The following is a 27,235-nucleotide window of genomic DNA, read 5'->3' as shown; positions in this document are numbered from 1 at the left end:
AGAAGAAATTATATTCATGAGTCTTTGTCTTTTCTTGTAGTGTTCTTAGTTCATTTTCTCAGGGTCTCTGGACAGCCTTCTTTTCAGCAGGACAATTTCCCCAAGAATAGCCAGGTGTTAAAGTTCAAAAGTCTTTATTGCCTCCTTGCCTGAGGCTCGGTTAGCTTTCTTAGGGGCCTTCCAGAGTCTTGGTTTCAGTGGAGGAAGTGCAGGAGGCCAGGCCAGCCATCACAAGGCTGATGAAGAAGAAATGAATCTTGTCCAGTCCTTGCTGGCTGTTATATACTCCATTATCATAGGTGTGAATTTTGTAGAACTATATTAAGTACTAAGTACATGTACTGAACTAGGATAATATTAATCCCTATGCTAATCTAGATAATCATTGTCTTATCGATCCCACTGACTTAACACCTTGTAAGAATCCTGGTTTCAAGTTCAGAGTTCTGGCCCATAACATCTCCCACTTTCTTTTGTTTTAGAACATAAGTTGTTCACACCCTCCCTGACTTCTCAAGGAGGTGAGAACCCCCAAAAGGAGGTGATCACGCCTTCCCTGACTCCTCAAAAAAGGGGTGAAAACCCCCCAAGAGGAGGTGATTTTGCCTTTCCTGACATCTTAGGAAAGAAGATGAAAACCAAAGGAAAATGGGAAATCAAACCAGATTAGCGGGTTTCTGAAGGGTCTCACTTGATAAATTCATCAACATGGGAGTTATTACATAAGTACATAGCAACTGATTTTATTTTTCATTTCCTTGGTAACTCATATGCTAATATGAGGTGTAGGTAGGCTGCTGATCTGCAATCATCTCTTTTTCTTTAATCAAATTTATTTTATTTGAAGAAAAAGAGTAAGAGAAAAGAAAAACAAAATAAAAGAAAACAAAAGAGAACACTGTCACATGCCCAAGCAGAACATCAGGGAGGATTCAAACTATATAACAACAAATACCAGTTTAAGAAAGTATATATGTATATACATATATATATATATATATATATATATATATATTAGTAGAAGAAATTATATTTATGAGGGTTTGTCTTTTCTTTACTTCCTTATAAATTATTCTTTTGTTCCTTGATGCACACATTTTCCTCCCCTTTCATTCCCCCATCACTTCAATCAGGCTACAGTTAAGAAAGAATATATACACACATGTAGATAAACACACACACACACACATACACACCCATAGATACACACATCTTTTCACCCTCACTCCCAAGCCACAGTTAATAAAAGAGATATTTATGTATACACATGTAGATATATACATAATTACAACTCGCACAGCCCACACCCCAGATATACAGACACACGTCTTTCTAATCCCTGATGACTCAATACATTCTGCTCTATAACTTGGCTTATTATTACTTAACCTCCCCTGACCCAGGGATCCGTCCCTTGTTTTCTTCCTTTACCTTTTGCTTTCCCATCAATCTATCTTTCCCCTCTCATTTCTTTATAGTTTTTTTGGAGAGTCATACTTTTTATGGTATATATGTAGGGTTGCCTATTGAACCCATTTCTAAATGTAAATAGGTGTTCAGAACTATGAGTACTCCTCTCCCTCCTCTAATTCTCTGTATCAGTTCTTCCTCTGAACCTCATTTGTATAATAGGATTATTATTTTAGCTTTTACTTCATCAATCTTTCTTTTGAATTATCCTAAATTTCCTATGTAAAAGAAACATAAACAATTTGTCCATATTTAAACAGTTTGTCTATGTTGAGTTCCTTAAAACTGATCTTTGCTCTTATATGTTGAATTTTCTGTGAAGTTCAGGTTTGGTTGACAGAAAGTCCTGGAAATTGCTCAATGTCCATTTTTTTCATTCAAAATTATGGATAATTTTGCTGGATATGATATTTTTGGTCACAGGCCTAGTTCTTTTGCTTGTCTGTAGATATGCTTCCAGGACCTGTGGTCTTTTATCATAGCTGCTGATAAGCCTTGTATAATTCTAATTGTAGCTCCAGCGTGTATCCCGTTTTCTCAGCTTGCTGCCCTTGGAGTTTTGAGCTTGTCCAACAGAGAAGTGCCTGGCACTTTGGCAGGGTGGTGGGATGAGAAATCTGCTGGAACCAGGATCGGAGAACTTGGGTTTAAATGCCAACCCTGCCACCCTCTGTAAATCCTTGGGTTGGCCAGTTAATCTCCCTGGTCCTCAGTTTCTCAATATGTGAAATGGAAGAAGTTGACCTGGATTATTCTTACTAGCTTCCAATCTAGAATGGGTGAAATTCTGAAGCCCTCATTATGGCAAATCCCTGGAAGGAGGTTAAGGAAAGATGGAAGTCAGCTCTTCTTAGGAGGTAGGTAGGACATGGAAGTCAGCTGGTGATCGTGGACATAGGATTTAATACATCCTTAACTTGTCCATCAAACCAGGGAAGCAAATGTAACCTTGAAGTAAGGAAAAATTCCTAATAACGAAAGCTAGCCCAAAGGGGAATGGGCTGCCTTGGGAGGTGAGGGCTCCCCTCTCTGAAGGTCCCCAAGCGGAGGCTGGAGGACCATTGGTGGAGATTCCTTCCTCTCCAGATTGTAGGAAATAGAATCGAGATCTCTTCCAGTTCTCAGCTTCTGTGGTTCTCTGCTAACAGGGAAGGTGTGAGAAGGCAGCTTTTGGCTCTATGTGAGTTAAAACATCCTAACAATTGGTGCTCTCTGAGAGTAGAAAGCAGTGAAATAAACAGTTACAAATCATGTATCTCCCATTTTATAATTAAGGAACTAAGTGATGAGAAGCTCAGAAATTTCAGGACTTGTTAGGGTTGTACAGCTCATAAGTTCTAGAGGCAAAATTTGAACTAAGACCTTCTTGACTCCTAGTCCATGATAAAGACCAGATGTTATTCTAATGCCATTTTTTTTGTGGAAATTAAGGTCTGTAAGTGTTAAATGATTTGCCCATAGTCACAAAATCAGTCAGTAACTGGAGGTAAGATCTGAGTCCAGGTGCTTCCTACTGTGCTACCTGAGAAGAGCTCTATTTAGAAAAAAATATTACGTGAATGTAAGTTCTTGTTCTTGTTGTTATTATTATAGGCAGAGAGGGTTCTAGTTTTGGCCAGTTGTGAGCTCGATGATAGCTGCTGAATTTCCTTCTAACTCTCAGAGAGCCGATGATTCTGTGCTTTTGTGAATGGAGGTGAAAACTTTTAGTAAGACCGTCAGCTGAGATCAAGGTTATGGCCAGGATCAAATAGATACTGAATCTGGAGGGAGTCCAGAACAAAGGCAGAGTGAGGATATTTTAAGGAGTGACAGAGCAAAATGGAGCCAGTCATGGTCTTGGCAGGAGCCATCAGTTCTGAAGTTAAAGGGACTTCCTCTCTTGAGTGGGTAATTTGCTGCTCTCTCTACATGTCCCCAGGATCATGAATTGGACTAAGGAGAGCACCTGATTTTCTTCCATTATTTTATAGATGAAAAACCTAGGTTCAGAAATCCAAGTGACTTGCCCAAGATCATAGAGCTGGTCTTTGCTTCCAAATCCAGCAGGCTTTCTATTGTCCTGGGCTTGAGACTGTTGGGAAGAGGGACTCCCTGGGAGCAACACATTCTGAATCCTCAGGCTATTATCTGATATTTTCCTGGTATATTATGGATGGGGCAGGGAGTGGAGGGCAAAGGAGAGGGGAGAAGAGTATTATAGAAAAGATCAGGAAGTTTGGGGTTCTGATGGGACAAGAGACCCAAATCTTTCTACAGTTTTTATATAGGTAGACAACTCAAATCTGCCTTTATACCCAAGGCTGTCCCAGGAGAGATTCCAAATCCATACTTTTAACAAAGCCACATTATAGAATCATGTTACAGCTGAGACTTTGTTTAAATGCTCTTTTCCTAGTAGCTAATGACAGTTGACTAAAGTCTAACATAGGATAAGAGATTTTGAGCTGGAGAAAACTTTAGGGGAGTCCTGGTCCAGCCATCTTATTTTACAGAAAAGTAAACTGAGTCCCAGAGAGTGGCAATAAGTGGCAGAGCCAGAGTTCAGGGGATGGGAAGGGATATCATGTTTTAACAAGATTCCAGGGTAACTTCTTCTGTTTTTGAGCTTTGAGCTCACTAAGGACTGCAGAAACTTCATTTCTTTGCCCCTTCGCGATGTTACCCTCTCCGATAACTGACAACTTTGTCAATCAAATGATATTAGTTTTACTTAAAAAAACTGCAATTCCAAACCCTAATAGAGAACTTGACCCCAATCTAAGCAGGTGCTCTGGGTCCTGCTTTGATTTGATTTTAGTGAATATTCAGTTTTTTACCTGATTGAGGCTATTCTACATGCTGTCTAGTAAAGGTCCTTAGGGGACCTGCTTTAATGATTGGGTTAAAAATGCTTGTGATGAACCCATTGGGGCTTGAATGTCCTATTTCCTGTGAGAGACTGTGAGAGATTTATAATCTGTTTTTCAAACGTGCTTTCTATTTTATCTAAAGGGAGTTTGAAGGTTCTCAGATGTTGGGCCAAAACCAGGTCCTCAGATTGGGGGCTTTCTATAAGGTAGACGGTTCAACCAATCTCCAACCCAGAATTAACCTGGAGAACCAATGAATTGTAGGCACCTGCTTCAACCTCCAAAGTAATGTCTTTCCTGGTTGGCACTGCAATAATGTGGCGTGCCACCCACCCCATGCAAATAACTGGTGTAACACCAAGAGGATAATTTGCAAGTAAAATAGTTCCTCATCTGTTTGAACAAACACCTGGATTTCCCTAGAGTCCATTAAAGGCAGGTACATAATAAGACAGCTATTATTTCTCAAGACTAGAGAGGCTCACCCATTTGTTCTAACTGGGGACAGGTGGTAGAGGTGATTATGAGCATCCTAAATGTATAAAAAATCTCAGTTATAGAGACCCTCCCCAGCCCGCCCTCCCCCTTCCCAGGTAGTTTCAAGGCTTTCAGTTCATATGACGATTTTCTACTGGATTTACCAAGTGTTAACCAGCTGAGTATCAGTGTTGAAAGTAATGATGGCTAGTATTTCAATAGCGATTGAAGGTTCATAAAGCACTTTACCAACACTACCCCATTTGATCCTTAAAGTAGCTGGGGCAAGTCAATGGTGTTATTATCACCCTTTTCAGATGAAAGGCTGAAGGACAAACCAGGAAAGAAGATGACTTGCCCATGGCTAGTGGGTATCTGAGGCAGGATTTAAATTCAGGTCTTCTAGACTTCAGATCATGACCTGGATTAACTCCCTCCTCAGAGATTTATTAGTTGTGAGATCACAGTCTCAGCTTCATTTTCTGCATTAGCAGCTTAGTCCCAAGGTGATTTTTGAAGCTCAAGTGAGATGATATGTATGTAAAGCCCTTTGTGATCATAAAACCCCATATATACATTAGCTTTGAGTATTATCCCACCTTAATGACTGCTATGAGGGAGACTGTCATCAGCACATGAATTATGGGTAAACTGGTGTTTCTAAAATGCACGACTACTGTTTGCCTTTAGGTATATCCCTTCTGTTCTCTTTCCTTGTTTATCTGGTACGTGAAGATGCCCTTTTCCATTGGCAGTCCTGCCCCAATCTAAATGAACACAGATTCTGAATGAATGGGGTTCCAATTAATGAGCTTTTGCTGTATTTTCACAGGTCTGGTACAGCTCAGTATCCAAGGGCTGTAATGGAGGGTCACACTTGTAGTAATTATGACTTTTTGAGTGCTCTCTTTAGTCTTACACCAAACCATGCTTTTCCTTGAATATTAGACCTTCTATATTTTGGCTTCCCTTTTTATTCCCAATGGGAGAGGGAACCTGGTCTTTGGAAGTTTTATTTTCACTAGTTGGAGCCTTGATAATATACTGCCACCAAATCTGGTCCATTCACTTAATTTATGATTTTTTAAATTAAGAAATGAAACAAGAGGGATGTTGGGAGTTTTTCACTACTTGGTAGCTTTCCTGCTCTGCCATTCAGGTAGGTGAAGGCAGAAAGTTTGCTCTGGGCTTTTTTGAATCTCTAGTCCTGAGTGAGGAGACCTGGAACTGAATCTTGGCTCTGATACTTACTAGCTGTGTAACTTAATTTTTCTGACCGTGGCTCCTTATTTGTAAAAGAAGAGTTAGAATTTTTGCATTACTTTTCTTATGGGGTTATTGTGAGCTTTAAAAGACAATGTGGTACAATGGAAAGAAATGGAAAGAAAATGTGTAGAATTCAAAGTACAGGGACCCAAGTTCAAATTCCATCTATATCTTTCACTGTGGCTTATATCTTTTCACTGTCTTATAACCTTTCATGTATTCCTGTTCCCTCATATATAAAATGGAGTGACTTAGATGGCTTCAGTCCATTATGATTCCAGGATCCCATGCTTTAGAATAGGAAATCCTTGGCTTTCTTCACTTCCTTTTTCCTGCCGGACCAGTTTTCGGTAAAGAAAATTAGTGAGAAGCTGTCTCCATCATTTGGTTTTAGGGTTAACTCTTTGCTTAAGTTGTGTCTGACCCCCAAAGTTCCATTGAGATTAATTTCTTTGGGCTAACCATCAGCCTCTTTAAAACTGCAAGTGCTCCTGGGAAAGGGTCATATTAAGTCATTATTAACCATTTCAGTTCCTCAGATTTCCCCTGGGGAGACTTGGCTGACCCCTGAAGGAACAGAGATTTGGATGAGAGGGTAGGAGTTTGGGGGGAATGATGGAAGATAAAGAAACCATCCTGGAGCATGAGACTCCAGGAAGGCAGTTCTAGGTAGGCTACCTTAGTTTGCTATTTCATCTTTTTTGTGACTCAGTTTCTCCCTCTGTAAAATACTTGCCTTATTTATTCTCCATGGAAGAAATTTGAAGGCCATGGAGTCTTGAAATTGGAAGGATCATAGGGACTGTGACTTAGTTAAGCTCCTTCATTTTCTTGAGCAGGAAGCAGAAACTAGAAAGATGAATTGGTTACAATAGAACTGCATCTTGAACCCAGGACTTGGGAGAATTATTTCCAGGATCTTTCTTGGTTCCTCCATTGTGGTTATCTCTGCTTAAGGAGGCATGAATTATCCCTATTATTGCAAAACTGGGAGTGGCTTAAATTGATTTGGAGGCAGGAAGACCTGGTTTGGGTTCAGCTCGCGGGCTTCCCAGAGTTCCGATTTTAAAAACTGAGGGTTGCAGAGTGGTGGGATTTAAAGTCATAGATTAGGCCACAGCTTTGGGAACTCCTTGCAGAAAAACTGAGACAACAGAGGGAAGAACTTGTTGAGTTCATATAAATAGCAAGAGTCTGAGGGAGGATCTGAAATCAGTCTTCCTGATTCTGAATTGAGACCTAATAATGTCAAACTCTAATAGACACACAACTAAATTATACACAAGGATCCTGCAGTTACCATGGCTTAGAAACCAGAGTTCATTGGTTATGTTCCTTTCTAATTTATTTTGTCTTTTCAAACGCCTGAATCTGGCTTAGGCAGCACTTGGGTGAAGAGGGCCACTTTGTGCCATCTGCCTCCTCGTTGCCCCACAGATGGCCTTAAAGAAAGAGCCTATGAGCAGGGCCATAAGGAAGGCCCAAAGGAAACACTAAAGGACCATTGAGCTCCTTTGCAAAAGGTGGAGGGGAACAAAACAAACAAACAAAAAAACCAAACAATAAAATGGTGTTGTTTCCTGTCACAAAGGCGGGCGGAAGTCAAAAATTAATGCTTCTTGTGTTACTGTTCTAAGAATACAGGAAATGACACCCCTCCCTCAGGAATCATTTCTAAAGAAATAAACATTGAGGGGGGGCAGCTGGTGGTGCAGTGGATGGAACTCCAATCCTGGAGTCAGGAGGACCTGAGTTCACATGGGACTTCAGACACTTAAGGCTTCCTGGCTATGTGACCCTGGGCAAGTCACTTAACCCAAATTGCCTTGGGGGGAAAAGAGATCAACTGCCAAAATAACTAAATATATATGTATATAACATATTGTGTTGATTATTTTAGATAATATATACTAGCATATACACAAACCTATAATGGACTGCCGTTTAAAAAATTAGGAATGGGGGGGAAAAGGAAGAGGAAGCAGGAAATGCCTGCAGAAGGTGAGATTTGAGCTGAGTTTTGAAGACAGAGCTGGACCCCTTGGGAGTGGGAGGGCCAGACCTTACAGGTTATGAATGGGGATGATGAGTGGTAAGAATACCAGATTTGGAGTCAGAAAATCTAGGGTCAAATCCAGTCGTTTTTGCTACCCGTGTGATGCTAGACAAATGACTTGACCTCTCTGTTCACATATGAGGCGGGGTAGAGCCAGGTTACCTCTGGGATCCTATGAATGCAGCCAAAGTTACGGATTAGAGGATAAAAAAGATTCTCTGGGTGGGGAGCCGGGGCACTGATGATGCAGGAGAGTGGAGAGAGTAGGGATCCGACGGAACTTGGAACCTGCTTGCTGGGCACCCGTGACTTGGGATTCATCTCCTAAGGCCAACACTTGTCCGGAGAATGAATGGATTGGACCAGATTGCCTGTGAGGGCCAGAGGGAAGGAGGGAGGAGTCTAGTGCATGAGTCAGGCCCTGGACGGGGCCTTCGGGTGTTTGGTTTTTAGGTCACTGGGAGATCACATCTCAATCTAAAGCTTAGGATTTTTATTATTGTCTTCCTTTCCTTCCTTTTTCTCTCTCTGTGTCTTCCTCTCTTTTCCTTCCATTTTCCCTCCCTCTCTTCCTTCCTTCCCTTCCTTCCTCCCTTCCTTCCTTCCTTCCTCCTTCCTTCCTTCCTTCCTTTTCTCCCTCCCTCCTTCCTTTTCTCCCTCCTTCCTTCCTTCCTCCTTCCTTCCTTTTCTCCCTCCCTCCTTCCCTCCTTCCTTCCTTCCTTCCTTCCCTTCTCTCCCTCCTTCCTTCCTTCCTCTCCCCTCCCTCCCTCCTTCTTCCTCCTCCCTCCCTCCCTTCTCCCTCCCTTCCTTCCTTCCTTCCTTTTCTCCTCCCTCCTTCCTTCCCTTCCTTCCTTCCTTCCTTCCTCCTTCCTTTCTCCCTCCCTCCTTCCTTTTCTCCTTCCTTCCTTCTCTCCCTCCTTCCTTCCTTTTCTCCCTCCCTCCTTCCTTCCTTCCTTCCTTCCTTCCTTCCTTCCCTTCCTTTTCCCTCCTCCTTCTTCTCCTTCCTTCCTTTCTCTCCCCTCCCTTCCTTCCTTCCCTTCCTTCCTTTTCCTCTTCCTCCCTCCTCCTCCCTCCCTCCCTCCTTCCTCCTTCCCTTCCTTCCCTCCTCCCTTCCCTCCCTCCCCTCCTCCCTCCTTCCTTCCTTCCTTCCCTCCCTCCCTCCTTCCTTCCTTCCTTCCTTCCTTCCTTCCTTTTCTCCCTCCCTCCTTCCTTTTCTCCTTCCTTCCTTCTCTCCCTCCCTCCTCCTTCCCTTCCTTCCTCCTTCCTTCCTTTTCCCTTCCCCTTCCTTCCTTTCCTTCCTCCTTCCTTCTCTCCCTCCCTCCTTCCTTCCTTCCTTCCTTCTCTCCCTTCCCCTCCCTCCCCTCCTCCCTCCTTCCCTTCCCTTCCTTCCTTCTCTCCTTCCTTCCTTCCTTCCTTTTCTCCCTCCCTCCTTCCTTCCTTCCTTCCTCCTTCCTTCCTTCCTTTTCTCCCTCCCTCCTTCCCTTCCTTCCTTCCCTTTCTCCCTCTCCCTCCTTCCCTTCCTTCCTTCCTTCCTTCCTTCCCTTCCTTCCTTCCTTCCTTCCTTCCTTCCTCTCCCTCCCTCCCTCCTCTCTCCTTCCTTCTCTCCCTCCTTCCTTCCTTCTCTCCCTCCCTCCTTCCTTCCTTCCCTTTCTCCCTCCCTCCTTCCCTCCTTCCTTCCTTCCTTCCTTCCTTCCTCTCCCCTCCCTCCTCCCTCCTCCCTCCCTCCCTTCTCCCTCCCTTCCTTCCTTCCTTTCTCCTCCTTCCTTCCTCCTTCCTTCTCCCCTTCCTTCCTTCCTTCCTTCCTCTCCCTCCCTCCTCCCTTCCTTCCTCCCTTCCTTCTCCCTCCCCTTCCTTCCTTCCTTCCTTCCTTCCTTCCTTCCTTTCTCCCTCCCCTCCTTCCTTTCCCTTCCTTCCTTCCTCTCCCTCCTTCCTTCCTTCCTCCCCTTCCCTTCCTTCCTTCCTTCCTTCTCCTCCCTCCCTTCCTCCCTCCTCCTTCCTTCCCCTCCTTCCTTCCCTCCTTCCTTCCTCCTCCCCCTCCTCCCTTCTCTCCTCCCTTCCTTCCTTCCTCCTTCTCTCCCTCCTCCTTCCTTCCTTCCCTTTCCCTCCCTCCCTCCTTCCCTCCTTCCTCCTTCCTTCCTCCTTCCTTCCTTCCTTCCTTCCCTCCCTCCTCCCTCCTTCTCCCTCCCTCTCCCTCCTTCCTTCCTTCCCTCCTCCCCTTCCTTCCCTTCCTCCCTTCTCCCCTCCCCTCCCTTCCTTCCTTCCCTTCCTTCCTCCTCCCTCCTCTCCCTCCTTCCTTCCCTTCCTTCCTCCCTCCTCTTCCTCCCTCCCCCTCCTTCCCCTCCCTTCCTCCTCCCTCCCTCTCCCCTTCCTCCTCCTTCCCTTCCCTCCTCCCTCCTTCCTTCTTCCTCCCTCCTTCCCCCTTCCTTCCTTCTCTCCCTCCTCCTTCCCCCCTTCTCTCCCTCCCTCCTTCCTTCCCCTCCCCCCTCCCTCCTCCCTCCCCCCCCCTCCTCCTTCCTTTCCCTCCCTCCCTCCTCCCTCCTTTTCCCTCCTCCCCTTCCCTCCCTTTCCCTCCCCCCTCCTCCCCCTTTCCTTCCTCCTTCCTTCCTCTCCCCTCCTTCCTCCTTTCTCTCCTTCTTCTCCCCCTCTCCTCCCTCCTTCCCTTCCTCTCCCTCTTTCCCCCCCCCTCCTTCCTTCCTTCCCCTTCCTTCTTCCTCCCTCCCCCTTTTCCTTCCTTCCTTCCTTCCTCCTTCTTCCTTCCTTCCCTCCCCTCCCCTCCTCCTCTCCCTTCCCTCCTCCTCCCTCCCCCCTCTCCTCCTTTCCCTCGGTGGCTGCCCTCCCTTGTCCCCTCAGTCCTAGCGCGCCCTCCTTCTGGACGGCCGTTGGCGCCTCGCATCGGCCCCAGCCCTCCCCGCACCCTCTCCCCCGTCTTGTCGCCGCTGGCGCATTCCCTGGAAGGAGGGCGGCCCTCTCCCTTTCCCCTCCCTGAGCGCGTCCCGAGCGGCCAGGCTGAAAGATGGCCGGCCCCAAAGGCTGCCCGGTGGGCACCGGTTTCACATGCCTGGTAGCGCCTCGGCGGCTGGGTAAAAGGGCTGGGCCGGCCTTCTCCCTCCTGCGCTCCTCCCGCCCCATGTCCTGCATGCCCTCCTGTCCCCGCCCCTGGCAGGGGCCTTGTCTCTGAACCGCCAGCGTTGAGCCCCCGCCCTGGCCGTAGCCTGTTTCCCCTGGGGACCCTGTTGTCAGATTAGCCCTGCGCTCCCTCGGCCCGGTCCCCTTGCAGGGAGGCCGGTCCGGGCGCGGGACCCGACAGTTGGGGCTGGGTCCGTGGGGTGAACCCTGCAGGCGGACCCCATTCATCCCTCGCCCTCCTTCTGGGACTGGGGCGCCTCCTTGGGAGACCCTGCCCCTGCCTCCAGCCTGTTCTGCTGCCCCTCTGGCCAGGGTTTGACATTTCTTCCCTGGAAAGCAGGGGACCTTCTCCCCTTTTCTCCATGGCTTTGCTAGTGGCGGGGCTTTAAAGAAGAAAATGGGAAAAGTAAAGCTTCCTGGACCATGTTTCACATGTAGGAAAGACAAGAAATAGTTCACTAAATTAAATTAGGTTGAATGCACGTTATTCCCCTCTTCCTCTCTCCTCTCTGTTTCTTTTCCTGCTGTCTTGTTCGGTTTCTGCTTTTGTCTCCCCTCTTCTGCTTGGTGTGCTTTTCCTCTCAAAATCCCTGCTGTCTCTTTCCCCCTTTTTGGGCTGTCCTGTTTTTCCTCCTCTTTGGTTTTTGTTTGGGATCCCTGCCTTGCCGTCCCTGTGGTTTCCCCTTCCCCTTCGCCTCCCCTTCCCCCTTTTCTGGGGGGCCCCGGGGGGGGAGGAAAAGGAGGGAATTTAGGCCAAAAAAGAAATTTGAGGAAAGGGAAAAAGAAAAGGGAAAAAAAAGGGGACAGAGTTTAGCTTTTAAAATTTGGCCCACTGTGAAACCTTTCCGGGTCTTTCAAAAAATGCTAGAATACTGGGTTTTCCTGGCATTCATAATCCATTTGCCAATGGGAATGGGGGGGGGAAAGCCAGGGAAAAGGGAGAGGGGAAGGAGGTTTGGGCCCTAAAGGGATTTGAAGGTTTGGGTAAAAAAATAATGTTAAGTTTAAAATATCTAGAAAAGGAAGAAAAGCAGAGAGGGAGAAAAGGAGAGAAAGAAGAGAGGGAGAGGAGGGAGGAAAGAAAGAGTAAAGAAAAAAGAAAGCAAAGAAAGAAAAAGGAATAAAAAAGAAAGAGGGAGAGAAAGAAAGGAGAGAAAATGAAAAGGGGAAGAAAAAAAGAAAAAAGGGGACAGGAAGGTAGTATAGTGGATAGAGCACTGGAGTGGGGGCTCAGGAAGATCTGAATTCAAATATGGCCTCAGACACTTACTAGTTGAGTGACTCTGGGCAGGTCACTTAACTCTTATTGTCTCAAAAGTGAAAGAAAAAAGAAAGTAAGAAGGAGGAAGGAAGGAAGCAGGGAAGGAGGAAGAAGGAAGGAAGGAAGGAAGATGAGGGGGCTAAGGAAAATGGAAGAAAAAATGAAGGTAGGAAAGATAAAAGAATGCAGTGTGAATAGGAAAGGTAGGTCTAGGTAAGCAAGATAGTTTAAGATAGTGCTAGAGGAGATTTTAGAGGTCATCAAGTCCCAAGACACCCCTCTTTATAGTTGAGAAAAATGAGGCACTGAGAAGTTAGGTGACTTGCCTAAGATCATATGTAGTGAGGTCTTCTGTGAAATTTAAATCCAGGTATTCCTAACTTCAAGGTCAGTGACTTTAATGTCAACCTCCTCATTTTGAGAAATGGCAGACGAGACATGACTAAAGTCAATCAGGTAATAAATAGCAGACTCAGAATTTGAACTTGGCTTCAGTTGTATTGGCTGCTGCTCTTTAGGTATTTTCTGGAAATTTGGAGTCCCAGAATAGGTGACCCTTTTCACCTACAGAAAAATGGAACGATTCGAATCTCAAGTGTCCTCAGCTGTGCCCTTGGCTTTAGACACTGCAGACACTGGAGCTTTTTCTTTGCTGTTGCAGTAATTTTAAACTCTGCAGCAGCATCCAAAACCACACCCGAACTCTCAAATTGCAACATTTGTGGGCTTTTAAAAATTATTATCATTGTTCTTATTTTTAGCTCTTTCTCAGATGTAAACCCAAACCTCCCTGACAGCATTTCCTGCTTAGGTGTCTGAAGTTTGATCGACTGTCCATTAGCCCTATCAATATTTTAAAAAGTCTTGCTCTTAGCACTTCAGAAAGCCCTTCTGAGCTAGAGGTAGAGATGATCTGCGTGTGGCCAATCGGGAAAACCAGAGGGCGGGAGGGCATGGCTTACTGGAAACAGGAGCCCGAACCAAGCTGTTCCTGTCCCTGCCAGCATGAGATCACATGGTCAACTGCAAAGGCTGTAGGGGAAGATACAGCATAATGTAACCCTGAGCGAAGCAATTAAATAGTAACATTGCTGATCCGTTATAACCGATGCTGTTAACTTATATCTAGCCTTCTCCCTGCATTTGTAACTTTCTTATGGAACTAACTGCCCCTTATGCCATTGTTTAAGATCTTCCAGGTTCCCCAAGTTCTGATCGTCATACTCTGTGGCATGGAACAAGGCAGGTTTCAATTGTTTTTGCTTATTGTCCACCAACCGGAGCAAAGAGTGGAAAATGCAAGGAAGTACTTTTAGCCTCCAAGCCAAGGCTGGCTTCTTAGCTAGTAGAGCAACATGGGCTGCTTAGAGAGGTGATGGATTCTCCCTCCCGCAACAGGGGACGGCCACTTACTGGGTATGTTATGAGAGGGAACGCTCGTTCAGGTCCCATGGCTTCTATACTTCCATCGGTACTTCTGAATAACAAATCTTAGAATAAGAGACCTTTGATACTAAAAGAAACTCTAGAAATCATCCAGTCCAGTCCCCTGTAGCAGAACCTCATCCTAAGTCTTTTAGTCGTTCTAGGAGTTTTCATCTAATCCAATTTCCTTATAGAGATAAGAAAATTGAGACCTAAGGATAAGAAGGAAATTTCCATTGAGATCACATAGCTAATGACTGGCCTTAGGACCAGGTCCAGAACACAGATGTGACTCCCAACATGTGGACTCTCTGTGTTAGAGCAAGCTGTCTTTTTCTTTTGACACAAAGCACAGCAGATTTTAGTCAGTTAGTGTATGAAGTGGAAAGTCTTTTCCACTTGAAAGGTAGGGTTGGGGGCTGGGAGCTAGAGGGCAGAAAACACTGGGAGAATCTGGTCCATAGTCTGTCTGAAGAAGCCAGCGCGAATTTCATTTATAGATGGAATGACTCAAGATAAATGACTCAAGGGAATCTTGAGTCATTTCATCTGCAAATGGGTAGCTGATATCCATTTATCAGCCAAGAATCTGGATTTTGCAACTAATGGGATTGAACTAATTCAGATCCCAGCCCCCTCTAAGTTTTTGATGTTTAAAGGATCTGGATTTTACTGGACTGGTTGCTTCCATCACAGATATGGAAAGCCTCTGTGTGTGTGTATGTGTGTGTTTCCATGAATTACTTGTGTTCAGAACATTCCTTTCCCAGGATTCCCCTCTGTTGGTGAGTCTCTAATCTTAACTGGGGTGACCCCAAGATCATAAAGGGAATTTATAAACCATTTCACTCATTCCTCTCTGCATCCATTTTACAGATGAAGAAACCGTCCCAGAATGCTTAAAGTGACTTATTCAAGGTCCTCCTGATGATAAGGACATGATTTGACTTCAAACCAAGGGCCCTTTCTACCACGCTGTTCCTCAGATGACACTTCTAATGGACGGTACTCCAAATTATTGTTCCTAAAGCATAGATTTGACCATATTTTTCTCCTGTTCAAGAAGCTTCGGTGGCTTTCTATTGCTTCCAACATAAAATTAGTTGGCCTATAGAGCTCTTCACTCTCTGATTCTATTCTATTTTTCTAGGTTGACTAGACTTGAGTCTTTTAGACACTCTACATTTCAACAACACTCATCTCCTTTCTCTGAGGTCCACAACATCCCATCTGACTCACTTCCTTTGTACAGGGCAGTCTTCGTTCCTTGGATGCTCTCCTTTGGCATTTCTTCCATCTGTCCTTCAAGGCTAAGCTTAATCGCCACCTCCTGCCCAAGGGCTTCTGATTCCCTTCCTCCCTCTACAGTTTGAACATAAAAATCTAATGTTGAAAGTGGAATAACCATGGTGTGGTGGAAAGCAGATTGCACTTGAGTCAGACGAACCAGGGTTCAAACTTTTGGGAAAGTCATTAATCTCTCTGGGTCTGTTTCCCCATTTGTAAAATGAGGCAATGAGACTGGATGCTCTCTGCTTCCAATCTATTATCACTTGGACTCTGGAGTTGCCTAGTTTAATCCCCTGTTTTTTACAGATGAAGCACCCTAAGCCCAGGATAGGAAATGAGGTACTTGGTGGTGGTGGGGGAACACTTGTTGAGGATAAACAACATACTTGGGAGTCAAACAGGTGTCCTATTGGTAATTGTTATTCATTCATGTCTGGCTCTTCATGACTCTATTTGTGTGTGTGTGGAGCAAATTTACTGGAGTAATTTGCTATTTCCTTTTCCAGCTCATTTTACAGATGAGGAAACTGAGGCAAATAGGGTCAGGTGACTTGCCCAGAGTCATATAGCTAGTAAGTGTCTGAGGCCAGGTTTGGACTCAGGTGCTCCTGACTCTAGGCCTAGTCTTCTCTTCACTGTGGCACTTAATCATCCCTCCCCCAAATCTTTTTGACATATTTAGTATGTATTGTATTTATCTGTATGGATATTCCCCTCTACCCACTAAGATTTAAGCTCCTTGGGGTCTGGGGCTATTCATTTTGGGGTCTGGGGCTATTCATTTTTGTCTCTGGGTCTCCAGCAGTTAGCATAGTTGCCTGGCACACACTAGGTGCTAAATAAATACTGACTGGATTGGATCACAGATGCCTTTCCAGGTAGTTTTCTCAAGCTTGGGCTCCACTGGCGTACCTAGAAGCTGGGCTCATCTGCATATCAACATAAGGTGCAGAAGCACCTGAGTGGAGGAGGTATTAAATTTATTTACCATTTATTAATCACTTACTGGGAAGCAGCGTTATAGAGTGGTTAGAGTCCCCAAGCCCTAGAGTCTAGACATCTCTGACACAGACTATCACGTGATTCTGGCCAAATCAAGGGTTCTAGGTTCTAGACTACCGACATTGCTTGAAGGGATTGCCCACACTGATGACATCTTAGTGCTACAATGATCCCCTCCTCAATGAAAAACCAAAAACAAGAACAAACAGTCCCCAAACAAGTAATCTTACTGTGGCTAAGGCAAATATGAAATGGTTCTGGACCTTAAAGGATTTACTTTCTACTGGAGGAAAATATGTTCTCAGATGAATAAATAAAAAGTAAACTGAAGGGAGAGAGAAGACCAGTAGGGTTTGGAAATCAGGGAAGGCTTCTAGAAGGAGGAGGAGCTCTGAGCTGAGCCTTTGAGGAGAGAGAGACTTGAAGCACTTGAGGTCACATTCAGGTACCTTGCAAGCAAGCAGGATGGCATATGCAAAGGTGTGGAGGTAGGAAATAGAATTCCAAGGTTAAGGGAATAACTAGGGATTCAATTTGATTCCAATGAAAAATGATTGAAGAAATAATATGGGGAAAACTGAAGAGAACACATTTGTTAGAATTTGTAAATAGAAATCATATAGGCTTTGAGAATGCAAAAGATATTATCGGGGTTGATGGGAACTTTCTGTTGTGAACAATTTGCATGTGACAGTTGATTTGGTTGATGACATCTCTGATGCTTTTAAAGCATGGGCAGTGTTGTGACTAGGAGATCTTTTAAAAGGACAAAGAGAAAATAGTGCTGGTTGAAAAATACTGCTTTTCCCCAGGTGGTGAGGGAGGGCTCTTTATGCTTCCTCAGCCTGGGATTTCAACTCCTGCTAGCTGACACCAGAATCTGCTGACACTACCTCACTTTGCTTTTAGCTTTTCAGGCAATTCTGCAGAGAAATCCAGATGTCAGGCAGCTGGTGGGTGGGGGAAGGAGAAGACTCCCACATTATCTTCCAGATCCACAAGTTAACTCAACCTGTGTCGACCTATGAGCATGTATTCTCCCATGCAGGGCCTCGAGGTTACTCTATCAGGCAGTGGAACATAATTCCAGCCAGAGCAAGCTGCCCTAGCTTTCAAATAAAATTTGAACCATGACCTCCTCTTGGACTTCCTCTCCCTTTCTGAGAGAGTCCCATGAGGTTTATGACCAGAGATTTAGTGCTGGAAAGTACCTTAGAGCTCATCAAGTCCAAATCCCTCATTTTACAGATGAGGAAACTAAGGCCGAAGGAAGTGATTTGCCCCAAATTACATATAGCAAGAAGCAAGTCCAAATGGTCTTTCTACTACTATGGTAGAAAGGCATCCTTGTAAGATGGCAGAGAGGAGTGGCTGTTGGCAAAATTGTCAGGTGAGGGAAGAATGGCACCAAAATGCTTCCTGAGCTGGTGACATGTTTAGGGCCTGTCTGCAAAGGGCAGGAGTTAAGGGCTTTGCTAATCATATACTAATTAGTTAAAAGGAGGGTTCTTTTTTTTCATATGTGGGAAGACTGCATCTAGTGGGAGGATAGAAACCCACTGCAAGATTTCAGCTGGGGAAGGTTATGTAGCAGGCTAGGCTAGGGTGGATGTTCCAGGCAATTCAATGGAATATGCTTATTGTACCTCTTTTATGTATTATTATATGGATGATATTATCATATCTATCGTACAGACCTGCCTATGTGCCCATCTATGTACTGAACTGTAACTAGGGCAGGTGACCTGGGCTGTTTCTAGGGTGCTGACATCCAAGGGAGTAATGCATTGAATTCTAGTGAGGACTCCATTTCTTCAGCATCAGTGTTGCAGGTACCTACTCAGAAACATCAGGTGAGTTTTCCCAAGTCCACTCCAGCCCTATCCTACTCTATTTCTGCCTCTATCACTTTTTCCCGAAGCAAATTCTACAGTGGCCATCTTGTGGCCTTTTTTTTGCTGTTCCCCTCCCCCCACTGGTCAGTCTGTGTCCTGACAATGGAAATATCTGCTCTCAACCTCATTGCCTCTCTTCCCAAGTTGAATTTACCCTTCTGATTTCCTAGTCACAACACTGCCCATGTAAATACTGAAATGCCTGGAAGACCCCCCCTCCCCATGGTGATGATTTTCATGTACTTGTCACCTAAAGGCTGGGATTAAATAATAGAATCAGAGCTTCAGAGTTGGAAAGAACCTCAGAGCTCTTCTGATCCAAAGTCCTCATTTTACAGCTGAAATTGCAGCTGAATGGTTAGATAATTTGTCCTGAGTCAGAAGTAGCAGGGTCTGGATTTGAACCTGGTCCTCTGGCCCCAAAGTCAAGCCTCTAGTTCCTCCCTATAGGAGGCTGCCCCACCATCCCTAAGGAGGGAGTCTGCTTGTGTTTGGGGCCAGGCCATCTTATTGTCAAACCTGTGTTCTCCAGCCTTTTCCCAAGAATGGCAGCTAAACTAAAGGCCCCTAAAGCTGCTTCCCTCCCTGGGTCACTAGAGGCATCCGTTTGAAAATCTTGGACTATGGGAGTCCCTCCAGATAGTTTTTCTGATCTTGACTGGGGGGTGGGGCAGATCCTTTGTTTCCCTACCTTGCAAACTGGGGAGAATGATTACTTCCCTTCCTCTCTTCTTGCCCTTCCTCCTCCCAGTACTTCCACCTTCTATCTTTTGGGCTGCCTGCTGGAGGCCTCCTTCCTTGTCTTTCCATTTGAACCTGTTGGGAGTTCCTTGAAAGGTGGGGGTGGTTAGGACCCCTCCTCAGATCTGCTTCTTGCTTTGGGGAAGAGGGATCAGAGAGGTGAGCTTTTGGGGACTTTCAGGGATTTGGGGCCAACCAGGCTTCTCCCTGCAGGGTATTTTAGTGCCCCTGGCTTGACTGCAGGAATGGTGAAGGGTGACTGGAGCTGAGGAAAATCTTCCCTCGGGTCTAGATTTGGAGCCATAAATTGAGAGCTGCACGGGGCCTCTGCCAGGATCTAGCTTAGCTCCCCATCTTTACAGGTGAGGAGCCGCAACCTAAGGCAGACTTGCCAAGGACACCCAGGGAATAAGAAGCCTCGGGGCAGCATTTGGGCCTCAGGGCATTCCCTTTCCCCGATGCCACAAAGGCCTGGCTCACAATCCCAGCTTGCTGGGCGACTTCAGTGCCACCGTCCTTAGCTGGACCCCAGTTTTCTCTTCGGTAAAAGAGCCGATGGCCCCTAATAAAGAACTCTGGGTGTGGGAGGGGCCACCCCGGGCGGGATCCCGGCCTTGGAAGGCCCCGTACTCCAGGCTGGGTGAGGGGCATTTCCTGCAGCAGCAGCATCTCCATTCGGCCCTTCCAGCCTGGCTGCAGCCCAGCCTCCCCTGGCACGTCTCCCGCCCCCAGGCTCTTGAGGACCTCGCCTTCTTTTAAATGCAGCTGCCAAGCAACGGCTGCCGGGAGCCCCCCCTCCTTGCCTCCCGCCCCCCGCTTTTGCATTTTGCAGAGCAGCCCCGCCCTCCCTGGATGCTCCGCGCCCTCCCCAGAGCTGGTGCGCCACGCCGGCCGCAGCATCCCCGCGCACTGGGGGCTCCGCAGAGCGCAGGGCGTGGCTCGGCTGCTGCATCGCTCCCCCGCGGCTCGTGCCCCGTTCCCTCCCTGCGGGGCGGCTCCGGCCCCTGGCGCGAGCCTTCCCGGAAGGGAGGGAGGGAGGGAGGAGGGCTGGGTCGCCGCGGCCCCTCCTGCAGCCGTCCGCCCAGGCCATTGGCTCTGCGGCAGTCACCCTACGCGGGGACGGGGACGAGAACGGACGGCAGCCGCAACCTCGCGGGAGAGGCGTGCGTGCGCGTGTGCCCATTCGCCGCGTGCGCCTCTGCACCGATACCGCTCCTCCCCTCCCCCCTCTCTGGCAGGGGCCTCCCCGCCCAGGGCGCTGCAGAGCCTGCCCCGGGGATGCTGCAGCTGCAGGGGCTGCGGGACGGCGCGAGCGCGGCAGCGGCGGCGGCAGCAGCGGCTGCAGTTGGCGCGAGCCCTAGTCCCTAACCGCCCCAGCCCCGGGCCTCGCTCGGCTCCCGGGCCCAGCCCCTCATTGCACCACTTGCTTAGTCATTTGCATATCCCTTTCGCCTCAGCCAATCAGCGCCCGCCCCCGCCGAAGCGGACGGCTTTTGCCGAGGAGGAAAGGGAGTGGTTGGTGGCGCATGCGCCGCGGAATCCGCCTGGAACCCAGGCTTTTATTGCTGTCTCTACGCCCGCACACCCCCCTCCCATCTCTCTCTCTCTCGCGCTCTCTCGCGCTCTCCCTCTCCCTCCCTCTCTCCCTCTCTCTCTCTCTTTCTCTCTCTCGCGCTCTCTCTCTTTTGCTCTAAGCCGGGGCTGGGCTGGGAGCAGAGGCAGAAAGAGGGGCAGACAGCGCGCGGGGTTGCATTCGCTCGGTGCCCTCGGTAGCAGCCTCCGCACCGCCTGCCCGTTCCTGCATCTCGCACAGAGCCGGGCTCCTTTCTGGGCACCCCGAGCGGGCAGTTCCCTGCGGTTTCTGGTCCCCGAGCGAGAGCGCGATGTCTTATCAGGGGAAGAAAAACATCCCGCGCATCACGGTGAGTGGGTGTCCGGGGAGCGCCAGGCGCCCTTTGTGCGGCAGCCGATCAGCAGACGCGGAGAGGGAAGGGCGGGAGCGGGGGAAGAGATTAATGAGGATCCCTCCCCAGGACTAATCTGCGAATGAGCAAAGGCTTTAAGCACGGAGCTTAATTGCATTAAGATTTCTGGCTTTCGGGGCCGAGCCCCGTCCGGCCCAGGCGGCCCTCGGTGGCCCGGGGCGGCGGGGATGCTCCGGCCCCTGACTGCGCCGGCGTTCGGAGCGGAGGGATGCCCGGCCCAGTGCCCGGGCGCCGGCGGGGGCTGCAGTGGGGCGACGTGGGGCCCGGGCGGGGAGCGATGCGGGGAGCTCCGCCAGCCCGCTCCCCCTCCCAGAAAAGGTGTCAGCCTCCCCCCTCCTCTCCATCCTACTCTCCGGAGAAAGAATGGTGTGTGTACGGGCGGGGTGGGTGATGGGGACGAAGGCAGAGAAATAATGACAGAAGAAGGATGGAGGGGGAAAATCCCGGGACGTGCTGCCAAAGCTGAGCGAGGATGATGGAGAGCCAGGGCTCCGAGGCTCCATTGGTGTGGGGCCCCCGTCCTCCCCCGCCCGCGACGTGTTTTTGTTACCTCTCTTCCCTGTCCCTAATTCCTTCGTTTTTTTCTCCCCGATCCCTATGAGCTCTCTTCCCCTCCTCTTTGCTTCTTCTCTCTTCTCTCCTCCTCTCCCTACGCATTTTCCCTTCTTCTCTCCCTCCTCCTTCGTCCCTGTCTTTTTTTACTTCTTTCTCCCCTTCCCCTTCCTCATTTGCCCCCCCCCTGCCCATTCCCTCTTCTCCCTCTCATCCACTTTCTCTCCCCTTATTTCCTCTTCCTTCCTCCATTCCTTTTCTCCCTCTCATTCTCTTTTTTTCCTCGTCATTCCCTCTCCTCCCCCTCAGTTCTTTCCCTCCTCCTTCATTCCCTCTCTCCTCCCATCCTTGTCTTCCCCTCCCCAATCCCTCTCCCCCCGATCCCGTATCTTCCCTTCTTCTCTCCCTCCGTCTCTCCCTCTCTTTCCTCCCTGGGCTTGGCGCTCTTTCTCCTGGCGCTAGTGATCTGGCGGGGCTCCTGGGTTCCCGAGCTCCCCATCCCTCCCCCGCCTTGCCCCCGCGAGTGCGAAGGAAGCTGCCCTCTTTTTGCCCGCCCGCCAGCCCTGGCTCATACAAAGGGGCTTTCGCCGTAACGGCAGCGGCTGGAAGCGGGGGACAGCGCCCGAGTGTTTGTCCGGAGGGAATGGCGCTGCTCCCGAGCCTGAACAGAACAGATGGCCCCTGAGCTCCCGTCCCCTCCAGTCCCGCAGAAAACAATGATGACAAAGGGTGGGAGGATGCTGCGGCGGCCGCTGCTGCTGCTGCTGCTGCTGTTGTCGGCGGCGGCTGCTGCCGCTGCTACCTCCTCCTCCCCTCCCCCTCCCCTTCCCTCCCTCCTTTTACAAATCACCACAAAAACAAATCCACGTCGGGAGTTTAGAGCCCCAGAGAAGAATTTTTGCCCCCTCCCCGCCCCCATCGTCCTCGCCTGGAAAAATCTTGCCAGCTCTTGTGGTGTGCATCCCTGAGTGAGCTGGGGGGGGGGGGGGGGGGGGAGCGGGAGAGGGAGGGACGGAGGGAGGGAGGGCGGTCATTGTTATGTAACTCTATGTTTTTCTCCAGTCCGGCACCGATTTCTGTGTAGAAGGCTGAGGGGGAGGCCTTGGACCGGTCCCCGGCGGAAGGATGCTCCGTGAGGGGACATCCTCTGGGCCTTTCTCCCTGCGGGGCCTTAGCTCACCTTGCCAGTCCGGCCTCCCCAGCCAGCCTTGCTCCTCGGGCCCAGAGGGCACACCCATCTTGGGCTTCTTTCCTTCCAGGGAGAAAGGAGGGGGAGAAGGGAGGAGAACCAGATGCATGGAAAGATGGAATTTGGGTGTGAGGTCTCTGTAGGCTGGCCTCAGTGTGAACTGGCTGCTTCCTAGCCCAGGGATGGGGATTTGCCCCCCTTCCTCCATGGAAAGCTTTCTCTCCTGGAAACTATTAAATATCTCTCACCCTGCAAGAGCTGGGAGGGGGCTGGATGAAGCTGGGGGCATTGGGGGTGCTGCACCCCATTTAAACCCCATTTAAGGAGGCTTCACAAGTGAACAAAATGTATTTGAAAAGGAAGGGGAGGGAGAACGACAAGTCAATCCAAAGCCTCGCCTTTCGAAAGACCTTAGTGTTATTTTTCATAAGAGAGCAAGAATAAATAAGATCAGATTCTTCCCCTCTCTTCCATTCTCTCTCCCTCCTCCCATTTTCCTTTTCCCAGTAGCATCTGTAGAATCTATGATCCCTGTAGCATGACCAGGAGGAGATGTTAGAAGCTGGAAGGAACCTCGGAGATCATGAGCACTTCAGTATACAGAAACTGAAGCCCAGGGAGGTTAAAATGTTATTTTTCATAAGAAAGCAAAAAAAAAAAAATAGAATCAGATCCTTCTCTTCCATCCCCCCCCCCAATTCCCTATTTCCCAATTTCCCAATAGCATCTGTAGAATGTGTGATCCCTTGTAGCATGACTAGGATGGGATGACAGAAGCTGGAAGGAACCTCAGAGATCACGAGCACTTGGTATACAGAAACTGAAGCCCAGGGAGGTTAAAATGTTATTTTTCATAAGAAAGCAAAAAAAAAAAAATCAGATCCTTCTCTTGCATCCTTCCCCCTTAATTCCCCATCTCCCAATAGCATCTGTAGAATGTGTGATCCCTTGTGGCATGGCTTGGATGCTACAAGAAGCTTGAAGGAACCTCAGAGATTATCTCCACTTCGGGTACAGAAACTGAAGCCCAGGGAGGTTAAAAAGTTCACAGAATCTCCCTGAGGAAAAGGGCTTCAGCCATTACCCAGTCCAATCCCTCCATTTAACACAAAGGGAAAATGAGGCGGAGAGTGGTTCCTCCATGGCATGGGGCCTCAGATAATTAGACAAGGTGGCCATTCTGATAATGCAGTCCCTCAGGGAATGGCTGATGCAGGTTATGATCCACTTCCTGGAGGTGAGCTTGAGCCTGGGCTCAATAGAATATTTATTTGCTTATTTGATACCGGATTTGAATCTGCCTCTCTGAAAAGATGAACTAGAAGAAAGAGGCCTGTAATGTACAGCTTTTAAATATACATTTAGTGGCTTTACAGCCAGAGCGGAATCTGTGAAAATGGTTTCTAGATTAAAATGAATAACTAGAACATCCCTTTCCCTCCCCCCTCCCCCCCCCCAAAAAAAATATTACATTGCCAGGAAAGAACTCTGGATTTGAATTTGATTCCGGTCACTGCTTCTTACTGACCCATGTGACTTTGGATCACTTACCATTTTGGGGCCTCAGTTTCCTGATTTGTAAAAGGCTGGACTAGGTGGACGAATCCCTTCCAGCTATAGACCCAGAAATGGCCTGTGGTCCTATTTTTACATACCCAGCCAAACCCTCACACACATGTAGCCCAAATCTTCAGCTTTATACATCCTCACTGATTTGTCACACACGAGGGAACTCTCCTCAGGGGTGGGTTTCCTGGGGAACGTGGCCTCCGTGCTTGGCAGACGTGGTTGCCATTTGACCGGCACCTTTGGAGATAGCACCCACATGGGTGGAGTAATGGAGTCATAATTGCTGTCTTCCAACCCTGAAGTGAGCCAGGCACTTGTCACTTAGCCATCCTGTTGGTAGCCAAAATATGAGTCTTTCTTTTAAACTTACAGTCCCATAACATGTCATGGTCTGGTCCAGCTTGCACGGCTTCCATTTAATCCAGAATAATAGAGTCAGATGTTTGGGAACATACGACATTAATTTTGCATTTAATTGGGAACAGTTGGGGGGGGGTCACGCTGCATTTCTTCTTCTCTTCCAGCCTCCCTTGAGGTTGCTGAATAGCGTTCACAAACATTCTGCACAGATACCTGCCAAGGAGGTGATAAGGGTAGTCAGACCTTGGTAAGGGGGGCTTTGCTGGAGATATTTGCTGTCACTTCTGCATTTCCAGAGAGACATCTCTGTTTCACATCCTCTTGATAATTCTTATTGGGAAGAGAGTGCGGCAAAGAGGGGAAGGCGGCACGTAAGAGTTGTCTCGGAACCTAGGAAGAGGATCTGGGTTCAAGTGCTGTGTTTGGTACAGCCCTTTGTTACCCTGTTCAGTCACTTAAAACCAGGACCAGACAAGTCTCTTAAACTCTTTAAGTTTCGGAGAAGGTGCTGCCTTTAATTGGTAGAGAGGATTTTCTCACCTGAAAATACCCAGTCATCCACCTTATTAAGAAAAAATGGAGGTCTTCCTTTGCTACTTTGCAATTTGCCTAGAAGGGAAGACTTTGGAACCTTCAACAGCTGGATTAAATGAGTTTGTTTGTGTTGAGTTACCAATAGCAACAGACTTTTCGTCAAATTTTCTGACTGTAACTGACTCAAATTTAGCCAAGAAGTGACTTTACTATGTGTGGGTGTGAATAATAATGCTTTTTTTTAAAAAAGAGGATCTGCTGGAAAACCATTATCTATTCCATCTGAAACTGTGTTCCCTGCTTTTCAATGGGTGATTGTTTGAGTTTGTTTTTATGAGTTTGCAGGTATGACAATAATAATAAAAAAAAGTCTTTTATCTAGGAGGAAATGGATGATCATGTGCAGCCTCACCCCACTGCCTGAGTTTACTTCCTGATTGTCTTATTCCAGCATCACCCGGGACTAATGTACAGATTTTCCTGTCTCCTTCCTTCAGGTCGGAATGAGCTGAATGTTATTGACCGGTTCCTTTTCTTGTTTTAGAGTGATCGACTTTTGATCAAGGGTGGCAAGATCGTGAATGATGACCAGTCCTTCTATGCAGATATTTATATGGAAGATGGGTTGATAAAGTAAGTATTTTTTCTTAACTAATGATAGCTTTCATTTTTATTTTATTTTTATAAATTTTATTGTTTTAAAATAATAATCGTTTCTGGACATTTCCTTGCTGTTATCAGCCAATAAAGAAACACGGTGAAGAAGAAAGTCACCACTGCCCTGACAGGGTTTGTGACATTATTCCCCAAAGAATTCATTGTTTAGAACTGTTTACAAATAGCTTTTAAGAGCTGAAAGTGTGATGGGAGGAATTCATTCAGTCCCATTCTCTCAACATGTTTTGGATAAGATGAGTTCACAGAAGAGCTCGGATCACTCTACTTGAGTTTCCTAACTCACTTCAGTGCCATTTGTGCCACTAACCTTGCCCGTTAGCCGGAGTAATCTTATCATAGCATTTTGAAGTGTTAGGGCTCTTTGAGATCATCTTGCCAAAGTTAGTATTGAGGAAACAAGCTTGGGGTGGAGGAGAAGTAAGGGGGTAAAGTGAATATTCCAAAGATAGGAGAAGAGTCAGAATTTGGACCCAGGCCTTCGGACACTTAAATCCATGTTCTTTCTGCCATATGATACCACATTTTTTCACATAGGATTCCAGATGTTGAGCTGAAGGGGACGTTAGTGGTCATCTTGTTCCACGATTTTGATTTATAGATGAAAAAACTGAGGCTCAAACAGCCTCGCCGATGGCGAAATAGGTAGTAATGTTCAGTTACAATTCTGACTCTCTTAACTCCCAAGTCCAGTGTGCTTTCCTCTGTGCCATCTAAACTTTAAATTCGTTAATATGTCATTGTAATCCTTCAGGACTATGCTGTTTTTATGGGTTTGTGTTCTTTCATTGCTGATAGAAATCAGGCCCATTCTGCCTCACGTGAAGATTGCTGCGTGGTCTTTGAGAGGATCTTCAGTCAAAGTATTTATCATGTGATGACCAAATGTGGTTGAGCCTTCTGGGGCTGGCTCTCAGACTACAGTTGCTCCACTCAAAGGCCTTTCAGCTTGGTTGGCCTTGTAGGAACTAGGTTAGCCTTCAGGTAGCCCCTTGCCCAGATGAAGCATCCCAGAAAGATTTTTGAGGAGGGAATATGGTGTCAGATTATAATGAGAATAACAAACAACCTGATGCCCTTTTATTTTTTTTAAATGATAGCTTTTATTTTTGAAATACACGCAAAGATCGTTTTTGACATTCACCCTTGCAAAACCTTGTGTTCCAAATTTTTCTCCCTTCCTTTCCTTCACTCCCTCCCCTAGACAGCAAGTAATCCAGTATATGTTAAACTTGTGCAATTCTATATATATTTCCACAATTATCATGTTGCACAAGAAAAATCACATCAAAAAGGAAAAAATGACAAAAAAATGGAAAGTAAGCAAACCACAAAAATGCAAAAATACTATGTGTGATTCACACTCGGTCCCCATAGTCCCCTTTCTGGGTGCAGAAGGCTCTCTCCATCACAAGACCATTGGAACTGGCCTGAATCACCTCGCTTTTGAAAAGAGCCATATGCATCAGAATTGATCATTGTATAATCTTGTTGTTGCCCTGTACAGTGA

At 47.2% G+C, this 27,235-nt stretch overlaps 1 protein-coding gene across 2 annotated transcripts in view; it reads left to right on the top strand.

Moving 5' to 3' along the window:
* Nucleotides 1-27,235, top strand: part of DPYSL2 (dihydropyrimidinase like 2) — a 131,075-nt gene that overhangs the window by 26,289 nt on the left and 77,551 nt on the right. Inside the window, exons 1-2 of one of the 2 annotated variants that reach the window (XM_012540554.3) lie at nucleotides 20,485-20,783; nucleotides 25,595-25,683. In XM_012540554.3, coding sequence (XP_012396008.1) covers nucleotides 20,745-20,783; nucleotides 25,595-25,683 — 128 coding nt within the window. In that variant the 5' untranslated portion in view covers nucleotides 20,485-20,744. Of the gene's footprint in view, nucleotides 1-20,484; nucleotides 20,784-25,594; nucleotides 25,684-27,235 lie in introns of those variants that run through there. The other variant, XM_031949639.1, reaches the window with a different exon arrangement.

The sequence above is a fragment of the Sarcophilus harrisii genome, chromosome 2, assembly GCF_902635505.1.
Source record: "Sarcophilus harrisii chromosome 2, mSarHar1.11, whole genome shotgun sequence".
NCBI lineage: Eukaryota > Metazoa > Chordata > Mammalia > Dasyuromorphia > Dasyuridae > Sarcophilus > Sarcophilus harrisii.
The sequence above is the reverse complement of the archived record's forward strand: the minus strand, read 5'-3'. Positions and strand labels throughout refer to the sequence as shown.